The sequence below is a fragment of the Microtus oregoni genome, unplaced genomic scaffold, assembly GCF_018167655.1.
Source record: "Microtus oregoni isolate MIOR12 unplaced genomic scaffold, Mior012 000015F_ref0000493, whole genome shotgun sequence".
NCBI lineage: Eukaryota > Metazoa > Chordata > Mammalia > Rodentia > Cricetidae > Microtus > Microtus oregoni.
In genome coordinates this window covers 32,428,096-32,446,416 of record NW_024543074.1, presented here as the reverse complement: position 1 = coordinate 32,446,416, position 18,321 = coordinate 32,428,096, and the positions used below count along the sequence as shown (strand labels likewise).

At 43.7% G+C, this 18,321-nt stretch overlaps 1 protein-coding gene across 1 annotated transcript in view; it reads right to left on the bottom strand.

Moving 5' to 3' along the window:
- The window catches only part of Dnah9 (dynein axonemal heavy chain 9), a 336,148-nt gene that overhangs the window by 130,032 nt on the left and 187,795 nt on the right, over window positions 1–18,321 (bottom strand). Inside the window, exons 44-48 of the mRNA XM_041664051.1 lie at window positions 16,501–16,663; window positions 14,522–14,645; window positions 4,557–4,699; window positions 4,044–4,205; window positions 3,656–3,889 (exon numbers count right to left, since the gene is read on the bottom strand). Coding sequence (XP_041519985.1) covers window positions 3,656–3,889; window positions 4,044–4,205; window positions 4,557–4,699; window positions 14,522–14,645; window positions 16,501–16,663 — 826 coding nt within the window. The remainder of the gene's footprint in view (window positions 1–3,655; window positions 3,890–4,043; window positions 4,206–4,556; window positions 4,700–14,521; window positions 14,646–16,500; window positions 16,664–18,321) is intronic.

Sequence of the window (18,321 nt, the reverse complement as noted above, 5' to 3'; positions counted from 1 at the left end):
GGAATAACGGGGGGGGGGGAGGGCAAGAGCAAGGAGGAATGGCAATTTATACTGTAGTCATCAGAGCAGGACTTACGGGGAAGTGATACTGAGCAAGGAAGGTGATACTGAGCATGGGGATGCTAGAGAGAGGTCCAGGTAGAGGGAACAGAGAGGCGAAGCCCCAGCATATCTGAAAGAGGGTCCAGAGACAGCATGACTGGAGAGGGATGTTGCAGGGAGGGTTAGTAGGAGATGAAGTCTGCGAGTTGGAAGGCAGGGCTAGAAGGATCTTTGGAAGCCACTGGGAAGCAGAGAAGGGGACCATAATGTCTTGGGCAGAAAAGACATGGTCTGATTCCTCTTTGAAACGAATCACCCCAGCTACTCAGTTGGTGGCCGACAGCAGGGGGACAAAAAACAGAAGCAGATAAGTGAGTTCTGAGAGTACTAGGACTGTCCCATACCGGGAGCTCAGACTGAGCTGGTGACAGTGCAGGGAGTGGGGTGGAGAGTATAAGTGAACCCTGAGCTAACAGGGACATTCTGATGGCTTGGGTGTGAGTGTAGAAGGAGAGAGGAGTGAGCAGGGTCAAGGATGGTCCCAGGGATTTGGCAGAGATGGATGATGTGGGGTAATGAATGGATGAAGCACATCTGGAGTGGAGGAAAGACAGAGAAGTCACTCTGTCAAAAACAATCAGGTAGGAAGCATTTTCAGAAGATAATGAATTGGTGAAATAGCTTAGTGGACAGATTTTGAAATCTTTGGGAAACACAGAATTTGGGGATTCTTGGATGTGGGAACCTTCTGGTGTGGGTAAATCGGTCGCTAGAAGTGGAAATCACAGAGGTCGAGAACATAGAAGGAGAATCTGGTTCTTGGTGGTGGCAGATATTGAGCTCAAGGCTGAGATTCTCCACTAAGCACAGAGAGCTAGATTTTCCTACTGAGAAAACCTGACCTTGGTTTGTTAAATAGAGGTCACCTCCACTGTGAGCGTGGGTCTTTGTGCTGTCTTCATTGGCTACTTAAAGACACAGCATCTGAACAAAAGAGATAGCAGTGTCTGCCTCGTGGAGTCAGGGCACATTCCACACCCTTTTACTTCCTGGCTACCTCTCTGGGCACAAATAAGCCAGCGGTTCCAGAGCGGAAGGGAGGAGGAGGGGGCACAGGTGCTGGGGGAGGTGTGAAGGATGTTCCAGGACCTCTAGGTGGTAACAGGAGAAAGAAAGAAATGGAAGATATCAGAAAATCTGGTACCGTACAGGGGACGATACTCTGACTTTCTCTACTGCAATTCAGAGATGAAAGAAAACAGAAGGGAAATGATAAAAGAAGACCGTCCTGCAGCACAGAGGCATGTGAGGTAGAGTGCTAGAGCATTGCCTGCGATCTGTGTGCTTCAGTTTCCCATGCACTGGAACTCGGAGACAGCGTGCTGGTCACACCAGTGCATTGCCTGCGATCTGTGTGCTTCAGTTTCCCAGGAACTGGAGCTCCGAGACAGGGTATTGGTCATTACACAAACCATCTGGTGACAAACACTGAACTGATATCAATTTGCCTAAAGGTAAACTAAGAAAAAGAATTAAACCCAAACCGTATAACAAACAAGGAAGCGGTGTAACCTAGAAGATGAAGAACACATCATCATCATCATCAGACTAGAGAAAACATGGAAAAGCTGCTGGATTTGCAGGTACCAAAAATTCCACGAACCCCTTTGTGGCAAGCAGACAATGTGCAATTGAGTGTGTTGATAAGGGTGAGATGCAGAAGGGCCGCTAGGAATTAAAGTGTAATGGCATAATTAAAATTCATGTTGCAAGCATATAAAGTAAAAGCAATATTACATACTGTGAAAATATTATGGTTGAAATTAACTTGAAAACCTCTCCTATAATGCAGAGAAAATGGCCAGCAGGCTGAAAAACTCAGAGAGAAAGTAATAGATTTGGGTACAGGAATGGTGCAGCTAGCCAGTTCATTGCTCCTAGAGGAGAGGCCAGGCCAGATGAACAGAACCTCACAGTAGAAGAGGAATTTTCCTATCAGATTGCAAAAGCTCACTTCATCCCCTTGAGTGAACTTAAATCCTTTAGATACATTGTATTCTGAATCAATGAACCAAAATAAGGAGAAGAGAGAGGAGTCCAGAGAGAAAAGTTCAAAAGCATAATTCCAAAGGCAAAATTTAGAGGCAAAGAAAGGGCCAGATATTTTTGGTAACACAGGATGTTCATCAAGAGGCCTATGTATCTACAGGAACATGTGATGTTCATTTGTGTTAGCATAATGGCACCTTAATTGTGCAAATTCCTGAAATGCCTCTACCTCAGTTAGCAGCTGGCTTGGTTGCTGATAAACAGGATAGAAATGGGCCCTCGAGGGGAAGGTTACGGTGTTTGATAAGAGTAGGTGGAGGCAAAGTAGTGTTGAACTTCTAGTCCTTAAGGACAGAACAGTAGGTTGGAAGAAATAAAGCCAGTTCCATCTGAAAGAGTAAATATAAAAATACAGAAAGGATAGGATGAAAAGGGCCTTCTTAACATGACCAACTACTAATAAGTAGCCTACAAAATGGATGAAATGAGACAAGATTCATTTAAATATGAGACTCTAAGGGCTCTTTGTCAGAAAATGCAGCACACAGACACACACAGACACACACAGACACACACAGACACACACAGACACACACAGACACACACAGACACACAGACACACACACACACACACACACACACATTATCATAGCCCTGAACCACTTCTTCCCATCATTCGTTCACCTTGGTTTTGAGTATGGAAGATGTGTGGTCTGGGTGTGGTGTGTTCTCCAGATGTTCATGTGCTGGAAGTGTGGTCCTCAGTGTAGAAGGCAACTAGGTCATAAGACCTCTATCCTTACACATGGTTTAATGCTGGTCTTGTCTCATGGGACAGGATTGGTGCACATGACAATGGGATGTTACAAAAAAACACGCCTGGAATCTCCAAATCCCCTCTTCTGTATACACCGCACATATCTGTGTGTGGTTACCACCACCATATGGCCTTCATTGGCTTTTACATATGTAGGGGCTATACTTTTGAATTTCCAGAATTGTGACTATAAAAAACCTTCCTGTTCTTTTTGTTTGTTTTATTTATTTATTTTTTTTCAAGATAGGGTTTCTCTGTGTAACAGTCCTAGCTATCCTGGAACTAGGTTTGTTTGGAACCAGGCTGGCCTTGAACTCACAGAGATCTATCTGCCTGCCTCTGCCTCCCGAGTGCTGGGATTAAAGGTGTGCACCACCACAGCCCACCCAGCTAGAAAACTTTCTATTCTTTATAAAGGATTCCACCTAAGGTATTTTGTTATAGCAACTCAAGAGAGATTACACCAGAAGGGCAGTGAATGAAGGGGAAAGGAAAATGGAGCAGGAGAAGATGGCAACGTGGAAGGGGAGGAAGTCCCTCAGAGGATTCCAGACTCAGGGAGTGGGAGCAGACAGGACCAGAAGCTGAAGATGTGTGTTTCTGCTGGGGTAACTTGCTCTGGACTTTTGATCTTCTTCCTGTTGCTATGGGGGCTTGAGATGACCACAGAAGGTTCTCAGACCTTTACTTTCAGTGCCGTGGTTTGGGGCCGCTCCTTCCTAGGCGGAAGAGGGGGACACCGCTTACCTGGGCTGAGGTGCTGTGCAGCTTCAACAGCCCATTCTCCAGCCGCTCCACCTTGGACTGGAGCTCTTTCCCATTTCTGTCCAGCAAGCTCTGGTAGAGTCTGATGAACTCCAGGAAGGACTTGGGAGTCGTGTAGTTGTACCGCTGCTCGTTGGTCAGGTAAGACTGGGATGTCTTGTTGACACTTGTGTGGACAAAGGCCATGAACTTGCTAATTGACTGCTTCACTGCAGGCTAAGATTATAAAGAATGAGACTGAAGATGTCGCTCCAACCTTTCACCACATGGAAAGTTAGGCTCAATAGCTCTATCTAACCCCCAACTTTAACCTTGTCCTTTGGACATCTGAGGTGAGGTGGACACTAAGGGGAGTCCTTTCTCCTCTTACCTCAATGTTCTTTGTATTCTGCAGGAAGCGGAGGCTCACAGATTCCAGGGCCTGCTGAGGCCACTCATGGAACCAGTTGATGGCAGTACAGTTCACGATGGCTGGGAACTTCCTGCTTCGAATTCTCAGCTTGTTCCCCACAGGGGAGAAACAGAGAGTCACCTGAGACATCAGAAAGGGGGCAGGGGACCAAGAAGGTATCAGAGAAATCCACAGAGAAGCAGACACAGGTTCAGACTGTTGATCTCCAAGAAAACTGAAAAGCATGTTCAGAATAGAATCTTCCCATGCGAGCCTATCCTTCTAGCTAAGAGATCAATAACGCCAGGGCTGCTCTGTGTAGGAGAGGGCCCTGTTCGTAGAGGAAAATAATATCCTAGAAGGGATGCTCAGTCAAACAAGGGGATTGCATCATCACCACCTCCTCCTGAGACAGTTCAGAGGAACAGCGTCCAATTGATCACATCCTGTAGCTCCCTGTGGCCACGCCCGTGCCCAGCAGTCTTTCTGTACCTTAAGTTGTCGCCGGACTCTGTCTATGAAGAACTTCCAGCAGTTCTCTCTGCTGTCCAGGAGACCTTGGCTTTTGACCTCGTTCCTCACATTGCTTATGATGTTCTCGATCTCATCATCAGAGTAGAGATCTGGGATCTCACCTGGGGACGAGTGGGGCACAAATTGGTGTGGCTTGGCCATCTTGATGATTGATGTAATCAAACAAAGGGAGTTCTTTGACATTAGGATACAGGTCTCTTGGTCTTCCATCATGTTCAACCCCACACACTGGTGAAATCAGACAGGTACCATATCATACCAAGACAGGAAGCAAGTACATTAATGAGAGGAAGGGGTATAGGGTATCTTCTTGTTATCTTGTGGTAACACCCTATTGGTCATTTCTTCTTTTGTTCACGGCATTTATGTATCAACTACTGTATTTGTGACCTTTGTGGAAACTGGACCCTCATGGAGTTTACTACTTAGAAGGAAATAGAAACCACACTTATCTATAAGATTTAAAACAAAAAGGGATATAATGCATATAGTTAAAGAGACTGAGGTCCAGTCACTTCCTACAGGACAAAGGAAGTAAGCATGGACTGCTGGAACTTAGTAGGAAAGCAGTGTTTTAACTCAAAAGGTGGTGGTGGATGGATTACCCAAGAATTCCACAGACAGTGTGTGCAGAACTAAAACACAGAAACTCAGGATTGGCTTCTCATCTTAATTTGTAACCGAGGGTGAATGTTAAATAGATCGACTGTTTAACTATTCAAAACCAATAAAAATGCCAGAAAGGAGAGAGAGAAAAATTCTTATGAGCTTTGAATGAGAAAAAATTTTCTGAGTAGAACTCAATCTACTTTAAAAGAAAAATAAATTTGATACTCTCAAATGGAGACATCTGATAACTTAAAAAAAAAAATCGTAACCCTAGTGTGACCCAAGAGCGGCAGGGATGGATAGGCACTAACAGATTGTCCACTTACTGTGTAAAGGCATTCTTCACAAATAATAGATTAATAATCAACAGAAAGGCGGGTGAAGGGTAGGAAAGGGGGTTCCATAGCAAAGGAGATACAGTTGTCTCTTAGACACACGGATAGGTGCCTAGCCTTGTTATAATAACAAAAAGGTTGGTCAAAGCTGGTGACTATTTTGTTTATATACATCACAGTCGCTTATAGAAACAGAGATGTCTATTGAAAGTACGTCTAGTTGCTGATTTAACGACACTGGCAAGATCTTAAAGTGACAGAAAACACTTCAATGAGGCAGTATGAGACTAAAATTGTATGCTCAATTGTTGCGGGAGGTCCTTCCGCTCCTCCAGCCAATAGCCGCTGAGATACCAGCCCATTGGGGCGTGGTCTCTCTCTCTTTAAAAAAGTGGCCACTTCCCTCCTCATGCTCTCTTTGCTTCCTGCTCCGTGTCTGGCGATTAGACTCCTTCCTGACTGCGCACAGAGGGCTGTTGTCTGGGACAGTGATCTGTAAGTTTTCTCCCCTTTAAATAAATAGCACCCTATTAATCATAATTCCAAACTGGTGTGGGATTGTTTGTGACTACGCCTTCACTCAATCCCACAAATAAACACAATTTACAACCTAACAAATATCTAAAATCAGTATAGATAACTAGGGTTCTTCCTGGAAATGCTAAGATGTTAGAAAATTTGATGAAAATGATTTGCTCCATTAAAAGATCTAAGAAGCAAAGCACAGGGTCTGGTGAGATGGCGCAGCTGGTGAAGGGACTCGCCGCCAAGCCTGATGTCCTGAGTTTGCCCTGGAACCCAAGAGGTAGAAGGACAGAGTGCCTTCAAACGAGCTCCCTCTCACCTCCACGTGCACTGTGGCACATGTACGCATCATGTCTCACAATAAAGAAATGTAAGAAAATATTTTTGAAAGGGTTCAAACTCATATTTTTGGTTGTGAGCCTTTAACAGTTGAGCCATCCCTCCAGCCCATATCTCAGAAGTCTCTCATTTCAACCTCTGCTATCATAAAAGCCCACCCCAACTGTGCTTGAAGCACTCTGGTCATGCCAATGCATTGGACACGTAGAGAATCTGAGCTCGAACTTGAATAAGAATAAAGGTTCTAAAAAAAAGTATTAAAACAACAAAACCACTAAATTAGAGGCAGAGTTTCTAAAGTATTGTTAGCAAACAGGAATAAGTAAGATTTGTCTTAATCCAGCGACAGATATCAATCCCAAACATGCTAACAATAAAACACTAAACTTTTGCTTTTTAAACAAGAATAAGACATACATAGCTGCTGTCATGTTTTCTAGTCCCGATAATACAGGTTGTTTCAGACTGTGCAAAACATTAAAAAGCAGATGCATCCATAAAGATAATCAAAGCAATACAGCTATTATCATTTGAAATCCAATTTTAAACAGAGAAAATTTAAGAAAATGTTCACACTAATAATCAGAACTCAGAAGAGTGTTTAGTGCTAGCCTTACTGGATACAAAGGAAACATAGTAAAATAAATTGCATTTTTGTTCTCCAGCAAAAGAAAAAAGTTAATTTAAAAGTTATCACTTAGAATAGCTACAAAACTATAGGCAGCTAAGTAATGAGTACCTAAAATGTGCAAGGTCTTAGTTTTGAAATGAATTGTTACTGCAGGAAAGAAATGAGATACTTAGTAACGAAAGAGAGACATGTACACATGGGGTGTAATGAAGCAAGTACCACACCTGACCCAGAGACAAAAACCCAAGAGGAAGTTTGATCCTAGTAAATATATCCCAGATGTATTTGGAAGAAGAGAGGAGAGCGAGGTAGTCACCCTATCAGATACCAAGTCTCCCGGTAAAGTTAAGACTGTTAAAGCAATGCAAAATTGGCCCTGGAGGAAATTAACATAATAAAAGTGAAATATTTAGAAGCTGACTCAGCTGATAGAAAAATAAACACATCAAAATCTAATATTGAAGATTGACATGCAATGGGATAGACTACTAAGTAAAGATGCTTGGAGAGTTCAATATCAGCATCACAAAACAGATGACAATGTGAAAATAAATTTCAGGTGGATTAAGAACATAAATACAAAAATCTAGACAGGAGCAATTTAAGTATTAAAATGTAGGCATTGGGGTAGGACAGAATTTCTGAAACAGAGCATGACAAACCGAAGATGTTAAAATATGGTGTACTTTTATGACATTATAACTAAATTGGTATGTTGGAAGTTAGATAAAGACTTTAAATTGGCATTTACCACCTATACAATGAGGAGAGGGTTAGCATCCAAAACATGGAAAGAACATTTACAAACTCATAAGTACTATCAGTACAAGGGCCAAAGGGTAAACTATGCAAGCAATACTACAGGAGAAACGGAGTTATCCAGTGAGACTTAGCATGTGGAGGTCAGAGGGTAACTGGAAGGGGTAGCTCTCTCCTTCTACTGTGTGAATTCCAGAGATAACTTAGGTCATCAGGTTTGGCAGCAAGTACCTTAACCTTCTTTATTTAATGTTTTAAATAAATATTTGAGCTGCCTATAGCTCAAAGTCACTTGCAAAATGAAAAAGGAAAATGATATTTCACTTATTCCTGTTGACAAAACCTAGTGTCGGATGAATGGCGTATTGGTGAAGTTGGGAGGGAAAAATAGGGAAACAGGGCAGAGTTTTTATGTTTCGTATTTTGGCCAGATTCTAAATTCTAAGTTAGCATAGTCACTATGGAAAGTAGCTTCATGCTTTATTTGTAAAGTTGAAATGAATATATTTAGATAATCAAGTCATCCAACACCTTTGGAACACCTACGTAGAGAAACTCTCATACATACAGGGAAAAGTTTTAATCTTTCAACATCATTTCCCATCCCAGGGGTGTTTGTCTGGCTGATCTTTGAATGCTCAAAATATTTTCTAAGGAAAACAGTCAATATGGGGGTGATAATGTGGATCTTGCAAATTTCATTCTTCAGATAATTTAGTCTGGGAGAAGGATCTAAGGTTGTGGTTTGGATTTCACATCAGAGAAAAAAATAAATATATTTTTAAATTAGAAGGGACAGGTTTTGATATGTTTCAAAGCCAGGGTACAAGTGAGGCAGAAGAGATGGGATAGAGAAACATTCTGACTTGTGTTGGCTCCTGCTCAGATGGAAGGGTTGATCTTGGAGAGGCGGAATGGAAACGAGGGAGGCCAGGAGGGTACCGCAAATAAAGATGTGAGGTTCTTGTTCAATGGTGTCGAGCAATCTCAGGGAGCTGAGTTTGAGAGAGGGAAGAAAGAAGGACGTAGTGGGTTAGTTAAATAGTTACAAAGCCCTGTCATGATGTGAAGGTTTAGGAAATCTCACGGGTGTCAGGAAAGTCCTTGCACATCGCTGGAACAACTGGCGCGGTGCATCTGGACCCAGAACCATCCACAAGATCCCATGAGGTCCTTAACTTTTAGGAGCCTTTGGTCCTTTCCCCAAACCAGCATGGCAACACCAGTGCTGTAAGAAATGCCAGAGATGGGAGGAGTTCTAGGCATCACCCTGCCCATTCTCCTTTCAAGAGTACTTGATGTCCCCAAAGTGTGCAATTTAGCCAATGGTCTCCAATACCAGTGTGCCTGGAATTACGATCTTGTTACTCATCTGAACTAGTGCACATCCTTGAACCACTACCACACCTGCAGGATGCTTAGCTCACGTCCCTGACCCAGTCTTATGCCAGTGAGCCTAAATCACTTGAAAGATCAAGATCCAGCTGAAGAGAAGGCTCATCAGTTAAGAGCATGGGCTGCTATTTCAAAGAGGTTCTGGCTTTAATCTCCAGCACCTGCAAAGTAGCTCATAATTACCTAACTCCAGTTCCAAGGCATCTAGCAACTTCTTTTGGTCTCCATGGGCACCAGGCACGCCTGTGGTGCACAGCCAGTTATACATGCAGGCAAAATGCCCATACACATAAACTAAATATATAAATATTAAAAAAAATAAGTAGCTTGCCAATAAAATACCTTGTGTTATCACTTGTTAAAATTAAGGACTTCCAAATGGAGCAACATATTTCAGCCTCTTTTGATACAAACAAGGATCAGAGAAAGCTGCTAGGACAATAAAAGGGTATTTAGTGTGTCGGGAGTGGTGTGGTTCAGCTCAGGGCTTGTGTTGCATTGGAGATGTACTCAGATGAAGTTGGCTTGTGGTTTCTGCAGTGGTTAGCGTTTCCAGCTCAGTGGCCTCTGCACTTGCCCGCACTTCCTTGTGCACGACCATGTGATAGCCCTCCAGGTAGGGTGTGGATCCCCGTCCCTCATCTTAGATGTTTGTAATGGACTAGTCCGCATCCTTTCCACTTTACCGTCCTTTGAAAGAGCAGGCTTGGCGTACTTTTGACGTTTCTCTAAAATATGATGCGTACGGAGGGTAAGAACTATTGCCTGCAGGCTGCATTTTGTTACCTGTCTCCTTTTGGTACGTCCTCCAAGCTAAGAACTGGGTATTTTTAGACACTCCTTGATGTTTGAAATGAAATAATATTTAGTAGCACACAAAAACTATGTGAAGTTCAAATTTTATTGTCCATGAATTGTCTTTATTGGGTACAGCCATGCTCTTAGGTCTACATACTGTTTGGGCTTATCTTTGTACTTTAATGACAGAGCTGAGACAGAGACTGGGTGAGCTGCAAAGCCTGCGGTATTTACTTTCTGACCCTGTAGAGAATGTTTGTTGCTCTGAGCTTATAGAACATTCTTCGTCCCAAGAATCTGAGTGCTCTGGGCATACACCAGTGTCACTCCAGCTCATCAGCTGGCTGTCACTGGTTTTCTCAAGATCCCAATCACTTAAAAAAAAATCACTGAATGGAGTATCTAGTGACACGCACATCTGAACTGGGAGCAAAGTCCCCGTTTTCAGACGTGTTCCTCTATTTCTGACAACATTCCTGTCACTTCCTCTGTGATAAATTAACGCTATGCTTCGGTGACAGCTGTCAAAGGGAAGCTCGTGCTGTGCGTGGAGGCAGAGGCTCTTTAAAGTCTCAGACACTTGTTTGTCTCTAACCCCACGGGCTTGCAGGCCACACGCTTTAGTATTTTGCAAACCAGATTAGCATTTGTGTTATTAGTGTGTGTCTTAGTGTTTCTCTTGTTATGAAGAGATACCAGGACTACAGCAACCCTTATAAAAAAAAATACTTAATTGCCGAGGCTTAAAGCTCAGAGATTTAGTCTCTTTTCATATGCCAGGAAGCAAGGCAGCATGCAGGCAGATGTGGTGCTGGAGAAGAAGGTGAAGGCTCTTATATCTTATACTAAGACACTGCACACGAATGACTTGAGCATATAAGAAACCTCAAAGTCTGCCTCTACAGTAACACACCTCCTCTGACAAGACCACACCTACTCCAACAAGGTCACACCTCCTATTAGTGCCACTCCCTTTGGGGGGGAAGATACTCTGATACCTTGGTATGGCTCAATCAGTCAGAGCTTGGCATGAAAGGGAAGTGCTTGATTCTGTTTTACACTTGCTTGTCAACTTTGATCCCATCTACATTCTATGATTAAAAGAAAAAAAAAACCTAAACCTGCTTCCTTTGTCCCTAGAATTAGTGTCAGGGGGTTGCAATAGCTATTCCAGTACCTATGTTCCTCTCTGTCTATGGCAGAGAGAGTTGCCAAAACTTACTGTCCTATAGTAATGCCCAGTATCTAAAATGACACACCTTTCTCCTAGGATTACCTACACAGTATTATGCACTTCAGTTTAAAAGACAACATCCAGAAAGTCTTCTCGAATCCAGGAGACATTACGTACTAAGACGAAAAGTGAAATAAAGTCTGCTGACGGCTACAGCTTTGGCAGCTTTCTTTCCTAAACTGGATGGTAGCTATTTAATCATCAGGGTTTTGTGTCTTGGGATTAGTAGGCACCGTAAAATTAGCAAACCACTGACAGTAGAGTTTTAGTATCCTTAAATTTGCAATCTTCTTTTAATACGGTGGGAATATGTGCAGCTCCTGTTGCTCAAAGTGGAGGAGACCATTCCTGGTCCTGACAGTGGAAAGTGAAGGCACACTACTACCAAGAAGAAGCTTGAGATGAGTCTTCTGATAAGGTTCAAAAGGAACACTGGAGGGCAGGATGTCTTCGAAGAGTATGGCCTGTGGCATCAAGCAATTAGGAACTGCTAACTCCTGGGGCAGTGAGGGTAGCAACGGGAGAAGGGGGAGCAAGCGAAAGACTTTCCCTATACTAAAGGGCTTTGGGTTTTATACTGTATTCAGTTAGGGATTCATAAGGGAGTATGGTTTAGATAGACCCTACCTCAACTATACTACCAGAGGGTTGCCTGGGAGGAAAGGACATGAGTTGACAAGTGTCATCATTTGTCATAGCAAAAAATGACAAATTGGGATAGTCTCAGAAATAGGTAGAAAACAGCACCAATTGGATCGCTCGTGTGTGTGTGTGTGTGTGTGTGTGTGTGTGTGTGTGTGACTATAAAGGGAAGGCTGATACACAGGGAGGAAATCATGGACACAGAGTTTAGAACACAAGAGGAAAACAAGAGATTGATCATTTAGGTTTTTCTTCTTCCAATTTTTTTTTTTTTGGCATTGTCACCATGGCTTGACTTTGACAGTGCTGCCATAGTACCAAGAACTGAAAGTGTGTGGGAGGAAACACCATAGCCTACGGCATGGGGTTACTGACTCTTTGGGGCAGACGTTTTAGGGGAGGGGGAACCGGTAGCATACACTCATTGCACGTTACAACCATCCTGACTTGCAACCAACTACTACGATGCACTGAATTATTGGCGGGAGCACCCAAGGCATCAGGTCTGGGAAAGACTTTCACAACCCAGCCTTTCATCAGGTCTGGGAAAGACTTTCACAACCTAGCCTTTCACTGTGGCAGATTTCTCCCTTTATCTAGAGCCCCAAAATTCTGACCTTAGCTCACAAGGTATAGTTGCCTCTTCCCCCTTGAATTCCAACAGTGGAATGATAGCATAGCCTCGCGAAAGTGAAGGATCACTGAGAGATGTTTTAGAATCCCCTGTGGCCTGGCATCGAATCCCCTGGATGGGCATCCAGTTGCTTTCCAGACAGAAATTATTTATTTGAATGCGAAAAGTAGAAGATACATTCTGGTCCACTCTGTTGACGTTGTTAAGTTAAAAGGGAGGGTATTAAAGAAAAAAAAAATAACAACAAACAAAATCCAACCTGCTTCCCCATGTTAATACACATACACAGAGCACACTCTTTGGAAAACTGTGCCCTGGAGGGGAATCCATGCACCCGATGGCTCCCGAGCAGGCTGGCTGCATTTTTATTGGGAAGGCTCCAGAAATTCATCTGCACTTCAACAGACTTGTCTTTAAAATGAAAGAAATTAAAAATACTTCCTTGAGCAACGAAACTCCAATTGGCTAAAGTCGAACGATGTCAGTGTCTCAGATGGTTGTTTTAGGAGAAGGTGACCTGGCTGGATTGACGCCAAATGAAATACAGGCGGAAGCTGGCACCAGGCCCGACATCTCCAAAGCTGTAAGTTTTGGAAAGTCGCTTTTACTCTCTCAGTTGTTTTAGAGATTGGGTTTTAGGAAAGCTTCGGGGTGGGAGGAGGGTTGGATCCCTCCCTCATCTAATACCATCACAAAAGGTGCGGTGACACCCCAGGTTAAACACTACAGTAAGATGTTAAAGACAGTATTTAAGAAGGGGAACAGCTGTGGTCGGAGGAGAAAAAGTGTACAAGTTGGCAGGAAATCTCTTGGATATAAAGCCAGTTTAGGCAGGATCAAGTGGGAAAGAGATGAGTGTTACGCTGGAAGCCAGATAGTGAGGAATCCAGGACGAGATCCTCACTCGCAATTAGCCATTACGGAATCCATTTGCACATGGTCTGGGTCAGAAGCCAGGGGCTCTTTGCGGAACAACTGCCGTATACTGCAGGAGGCAATGCTATATGTATATGATGTGAAGAAGACAGTGACTTGGAAGCAGTCATGTCATCCTGAAATACATCATTTATGATATAGGAGAAATGGCAGAGAAATGTCCTGTGGTCATAGTCCTTAGAGTGAGGGGTATGAAATGGAGCCGGGCTGGGTCCTGGAGGGAGGAATGGGCTTTTGAAGTACAGGGAACTGAGGTGGGAATTTTGTTTAGGGACATCTGTATGCTTAATGTTCTCTAGACCCAGGTGAAAAGGTGGTTTACAAGTATGTTTGATGTAAGCTCTGGGAATGCATATTCTCTTTGATCGAAATGAATACATATTTATGCAACTGCATAACCTCTTGTCATATGCAACATCGATCAGCTACATTGGGTTGTTTGTGTCCTTTATTTTTTCATGTGGCCATGTACATGTCTTTAAACATACATCATTGTTTTTAGAATACCTTATGTAAATCCTGAACTCCTACATAAGGAAGAACAACAAAGTTGCAAGAACTAAGCTTTCTCCTTGCTCAGTTGTGGGGTGCTTGGCAGTTCATGGGGACCTCATGGGGAGTTACATGGAAATTGCTTTGTCTGTTGCCGTCTCCACTTTCTGTCATCAAACCCTGGCTGACCCACTTGGTCTCCCCCCATCGTGTCAGCGCATCTCTCCCTCTGTCTTCTCCCAGCGTCTAACCACTCTGAAGACTCACAGATGCTCCCCTTTCTCTTTCTCATGGGTATTCTAAGGAAACAGCACCTACTCTCCCAACTTAGAAAATTTTCAGACCCTTAACCGCTCTTCCCTTGATCAGATCTTATCCAGCGAAGAGTCTCAAAATTATTGTTTAATCCACAATGAAAATAGACCCTACAAACCAGAGGAGCTGTAAGCTGCAGCAGCCCTGGGAAGAAGCCCTTTGACAAATCAGCCCTTCACTGGTGCTTACGAGTTGATTTTCCTGACCTCAGACAACACCTCTCCATCTTTAAGCAACTCCAACCTTGTCAGAGGTCTTCACATGTGAGCACTTCCTTACCAGATGCCAGGAGGTCATTGATGAGCACCAGGAACCTCTCATCAGCCACGTGGGCATCAGTCATGAGAAACACCGTGCTGAGATTTTTCACCCCAGCTTTCAGACATAGGCTGGCCAGGTCCACCTGCAAGATCATCAAAGTCAAAGATTCCTCAGAAGAGATCGGCAACTCACTCTTCAGGAGTGGAAGCATTTTCTTATCTACGCCAGTTGGAAACAAAGCAAGCTGACAAGGGGAGGTATGAGGAGTGCTGCTTTTCAGAAAGAGGTGGGGAAATGGGTCACATTTCTAGGCATCAGTTCAACAGAGGTAAGTAGTTAAGACCACCTAGTAGGGTCTTAAGTCATACCACCAGCTGCCCACTGTTGCCGAGCTACTGCAGAAAGGTAACCGAGGTGGTCCTTTCCAAAGGACAGATATGGTCCTTGCTCATCTAGTTTACTAATGTCATCGAGTAAGAGAATGACTTGCTCCAGAAGGCAGGCTCTCAAAGTCATGTACTGGAGGCTACCTGTATGGGGATAAATGTATCTCATAGCAGCAACACTTTGTGCCCTTATGACTAGCTCGGGAGAAAGACTTTCATTGAAAAACATGTGCTGGAGAACGCACACATAGGTGCAAATATAAAACCACCCGTGGGAAACCTGGACAAAGCTGAAGATGGATGAAATCTGGGGCTAAGATGCCAAGCCCTGGATTTATCCAGTGTAACCAGTCTGGGCTCCTTGTCGAATAACTTACAAAGTTGACCTGCATCCTACTATGTTTCCTTCTCTCCAGTGCCCTTCAGAACTGATTTTCTAACAGCCTCACACATTCTTCTACTGTACAACTTCTGTAGTGTTCAAATAATTCCTCAAAGGCAACTGGCTGCTTTTTGGATTAATGTTTCTTATCCTGTACTTATGATCTAAGACAGTGTTTCTCAATTCTCATTAGAATCACCTAGAGTAGTAGTTCTCACGGCCCGAGTCATGACTCTTTTGGGGGTCCAACCACCCTTCCCCAGGGAGTGCTTAAGACCATTGAAAAACACAGATATGTACACTACAATTCATAACAGTAGCAAAATTACAGATATTAAATAGCAACAAAAATAATTTTATGGTTGGGGGTCAGTCACCACCACATGAGTTACTGTCTTAAGGGGTCGCAGCATTAGGAAGGTTGAGAACCGCTGCTCTAGAGGATCCGTTGAGTATTCCCGATGCCCAGGTAGTTCCCCAAACAAGCTAAATTGGAACGGCTTGGGGAGGAAGGCAGACATCAGCATTATTCTCAGAGATTCTGGTCCATAGCCAAGATTTAGCATAACCCATTCTGTAAATGCCCATTTCCCATGTCACTAACTTGTCTTTAGAAACACGGAAGAAAGACCACACGGAACCCGTATGCAGCCAGTGTTGACAAACTGGGCTGTGGCTTCAGAGCAAAAGGGAGCATCTACTGCTTTCCTCACTGCCTGAGGGATGATGAGGGCAGGCGCGTAAGTCTGGCTCAGTGCTGGCTGGGAGCTCTTCCAGGAATACTAAGGACAGTTCTTGATGGAACTTATACTGTGTCTTTCTGCAGTGACATGGTTGTGGCTGGGGATACAAGAGGCAACTGGACAAATGACCTTTGAACGTTGTGTATACCGCCCCTCTTCATTGTCCAGAGCAGAGACCATGGCTTCTCTCTGAAACCAGGAAATGTCACTAAGGACTCAGAGGCAGTGGTTATTCCCGCTCTCTCTTCAAATATACATTTCTTTTAAAACTTGGCCAGACTGTCTGAATCCTTCCCAAGTCTACTAGAGCAGCTAGCAAGTTGCGTGCTAAACTTGTTACACATTGGGCAAGAGTAGGGGTACACTGATGTAAAAGGCATTGAATGGGAGGGTCTGGGTAGGGGATGTAGAGAACCAAAGAAAGGTGGCAAGGGTTGTAGGAGGCTGGAGAGAGGCGGGGTCTCCTCCCACAGTGGCCAAACTTACCTTGAAGTCGGGGATTTGATAACCTTTGCGCAGGGTGATCTGGAACACGTCCATGGAGCTGATAAAAGCTGCCAGCCTCGTCAGACTCTGCTTGCCACTCCCACCAACGCCAACCAGCAGGGCATTTCCTCGAGGGGACTCCAGGATTCGGTTGATGTGACAACTGAAGGGGAGTAAGCAGAAGCACATGCTAGAGGCCACTGTCCACAGTGAGAAGCGTGAAGGGCATAAAGGGTGGAGCCTCTCTTGGAGGCACAAGTGAACTCTGGGGAACTGTCATAGCTTTCCCTCAAACTTGGTATCCTTCTCCTGCCCAAGTGTACTGTAATTGTTACTGTTCTACCTAAAGCCAGAGGCCCCAGGGAACAAGTGAGACCATAGAAAAGTCCAGGGCAGGTTGACAGACCTGGAGGGTGAGTGATGAGGCTGGAGAGGGATGCAGCATGCTTTTCTTCTCATGGAACCTACCTTTGTCCCAATTCCCTCTTTCTTACCTATTTGTGACTTTGGATAAAAGCGGGATCATGAAAAAGAAGAAAAGGAGAAAATATCCTATTGGGAAAATAATCAGAGAAGGGTAGAACAGGTGAGGCAAGGCTGGAAGTGTCTGTCTGTCTTAGAAGAAGGGGGACAAAGTTAAAGCAATTGGAACAAAGTGGGGAGTCCAAGCTTCAGTCTCCGTCTTCTAATCCTTCCTGGATGCCCATGTGCAAACAATGGATATTTGCAGATGCTTAATGTCAATCTGCAAGGCACTCACTACTTTGGGTTCTGGATTCTTCTCCTCTAAAATCTTAGTGCTGCCAGTAACCATTTCTCTACCCCAGCAATGGGAGAATATCAGGTTTCCTCTTGGCTTAGATCATCACCTCCAGATGAAGCCATCCCCAACCCAAGAGGCCTTTCTCAAAGGACACACCAGCAACCTTCCTCAAAGAACACACCAAAAGCCTCCTCCAGGCTGTCATGCCAACCTTCCATTAATCTCCACCAGCAGTGGATCTTATAGAAGGCACCTAACAGCTTCTTATTATACGAAATATAGAAAACATAGGAAAAAACCCACAATTCTATTGTCTAGCAATAAATCCTACTGACATTAATTTTATGGCCTTCCAGTCTAGTGCGTCTGGACGTCTGTGAATATATATTTGGTTATTACATCTGAAATGTCAATGCATTTTTATGCTGTAGCTTTTAAAATTTGAGGACGGTTTATGTGTGAGCACAATGTTTCGTTTATTTGTTTCCAGTCCCGGTGATCACATCCATGTCCCCACAATGACAAGTGGCTCTCAGCCACCAAGCCAGCTCCTAAACACTGAATATAACATCTTGAGACCAGTTTTTCATTTAGCAGTAGATTGTGTTGTCTTCTCTGAGCCTTTAAGCAATCTGCTAAACTATGCCTTTGATGGTGGAACACTACCATATAGGATATCAATATTGTATTGATAATAAAAACATGATAACTTGCTTGTCTGAAATACCCTACTATTGGATACTTAGGCAGTTTCCAATATCTCCAGTTCCAAATAATGTGTTATAACATTTTGTTTGTATTTTATATCTCTAATCATTTCTTTGGGGGTGAGTTTCCTAGATATAAAATTGCTGAGCCAAACAGTGAGGCATTTTTTTAATGGCTCTGGAAGTTTAATGAAAAAAAAGAAAAGCTCCTCAGAATGGTGGTGCCCCATCTGCGCTCTGCTTAAGCAAAACAACTGACCCGTCACTGAGGGCAGGAGCACACCGAGCTGTATTTACTGTGTTGCAGTGTAAGTCGGTGCACTCTGGTGGGGGTGATCTTTGGATGAAGAG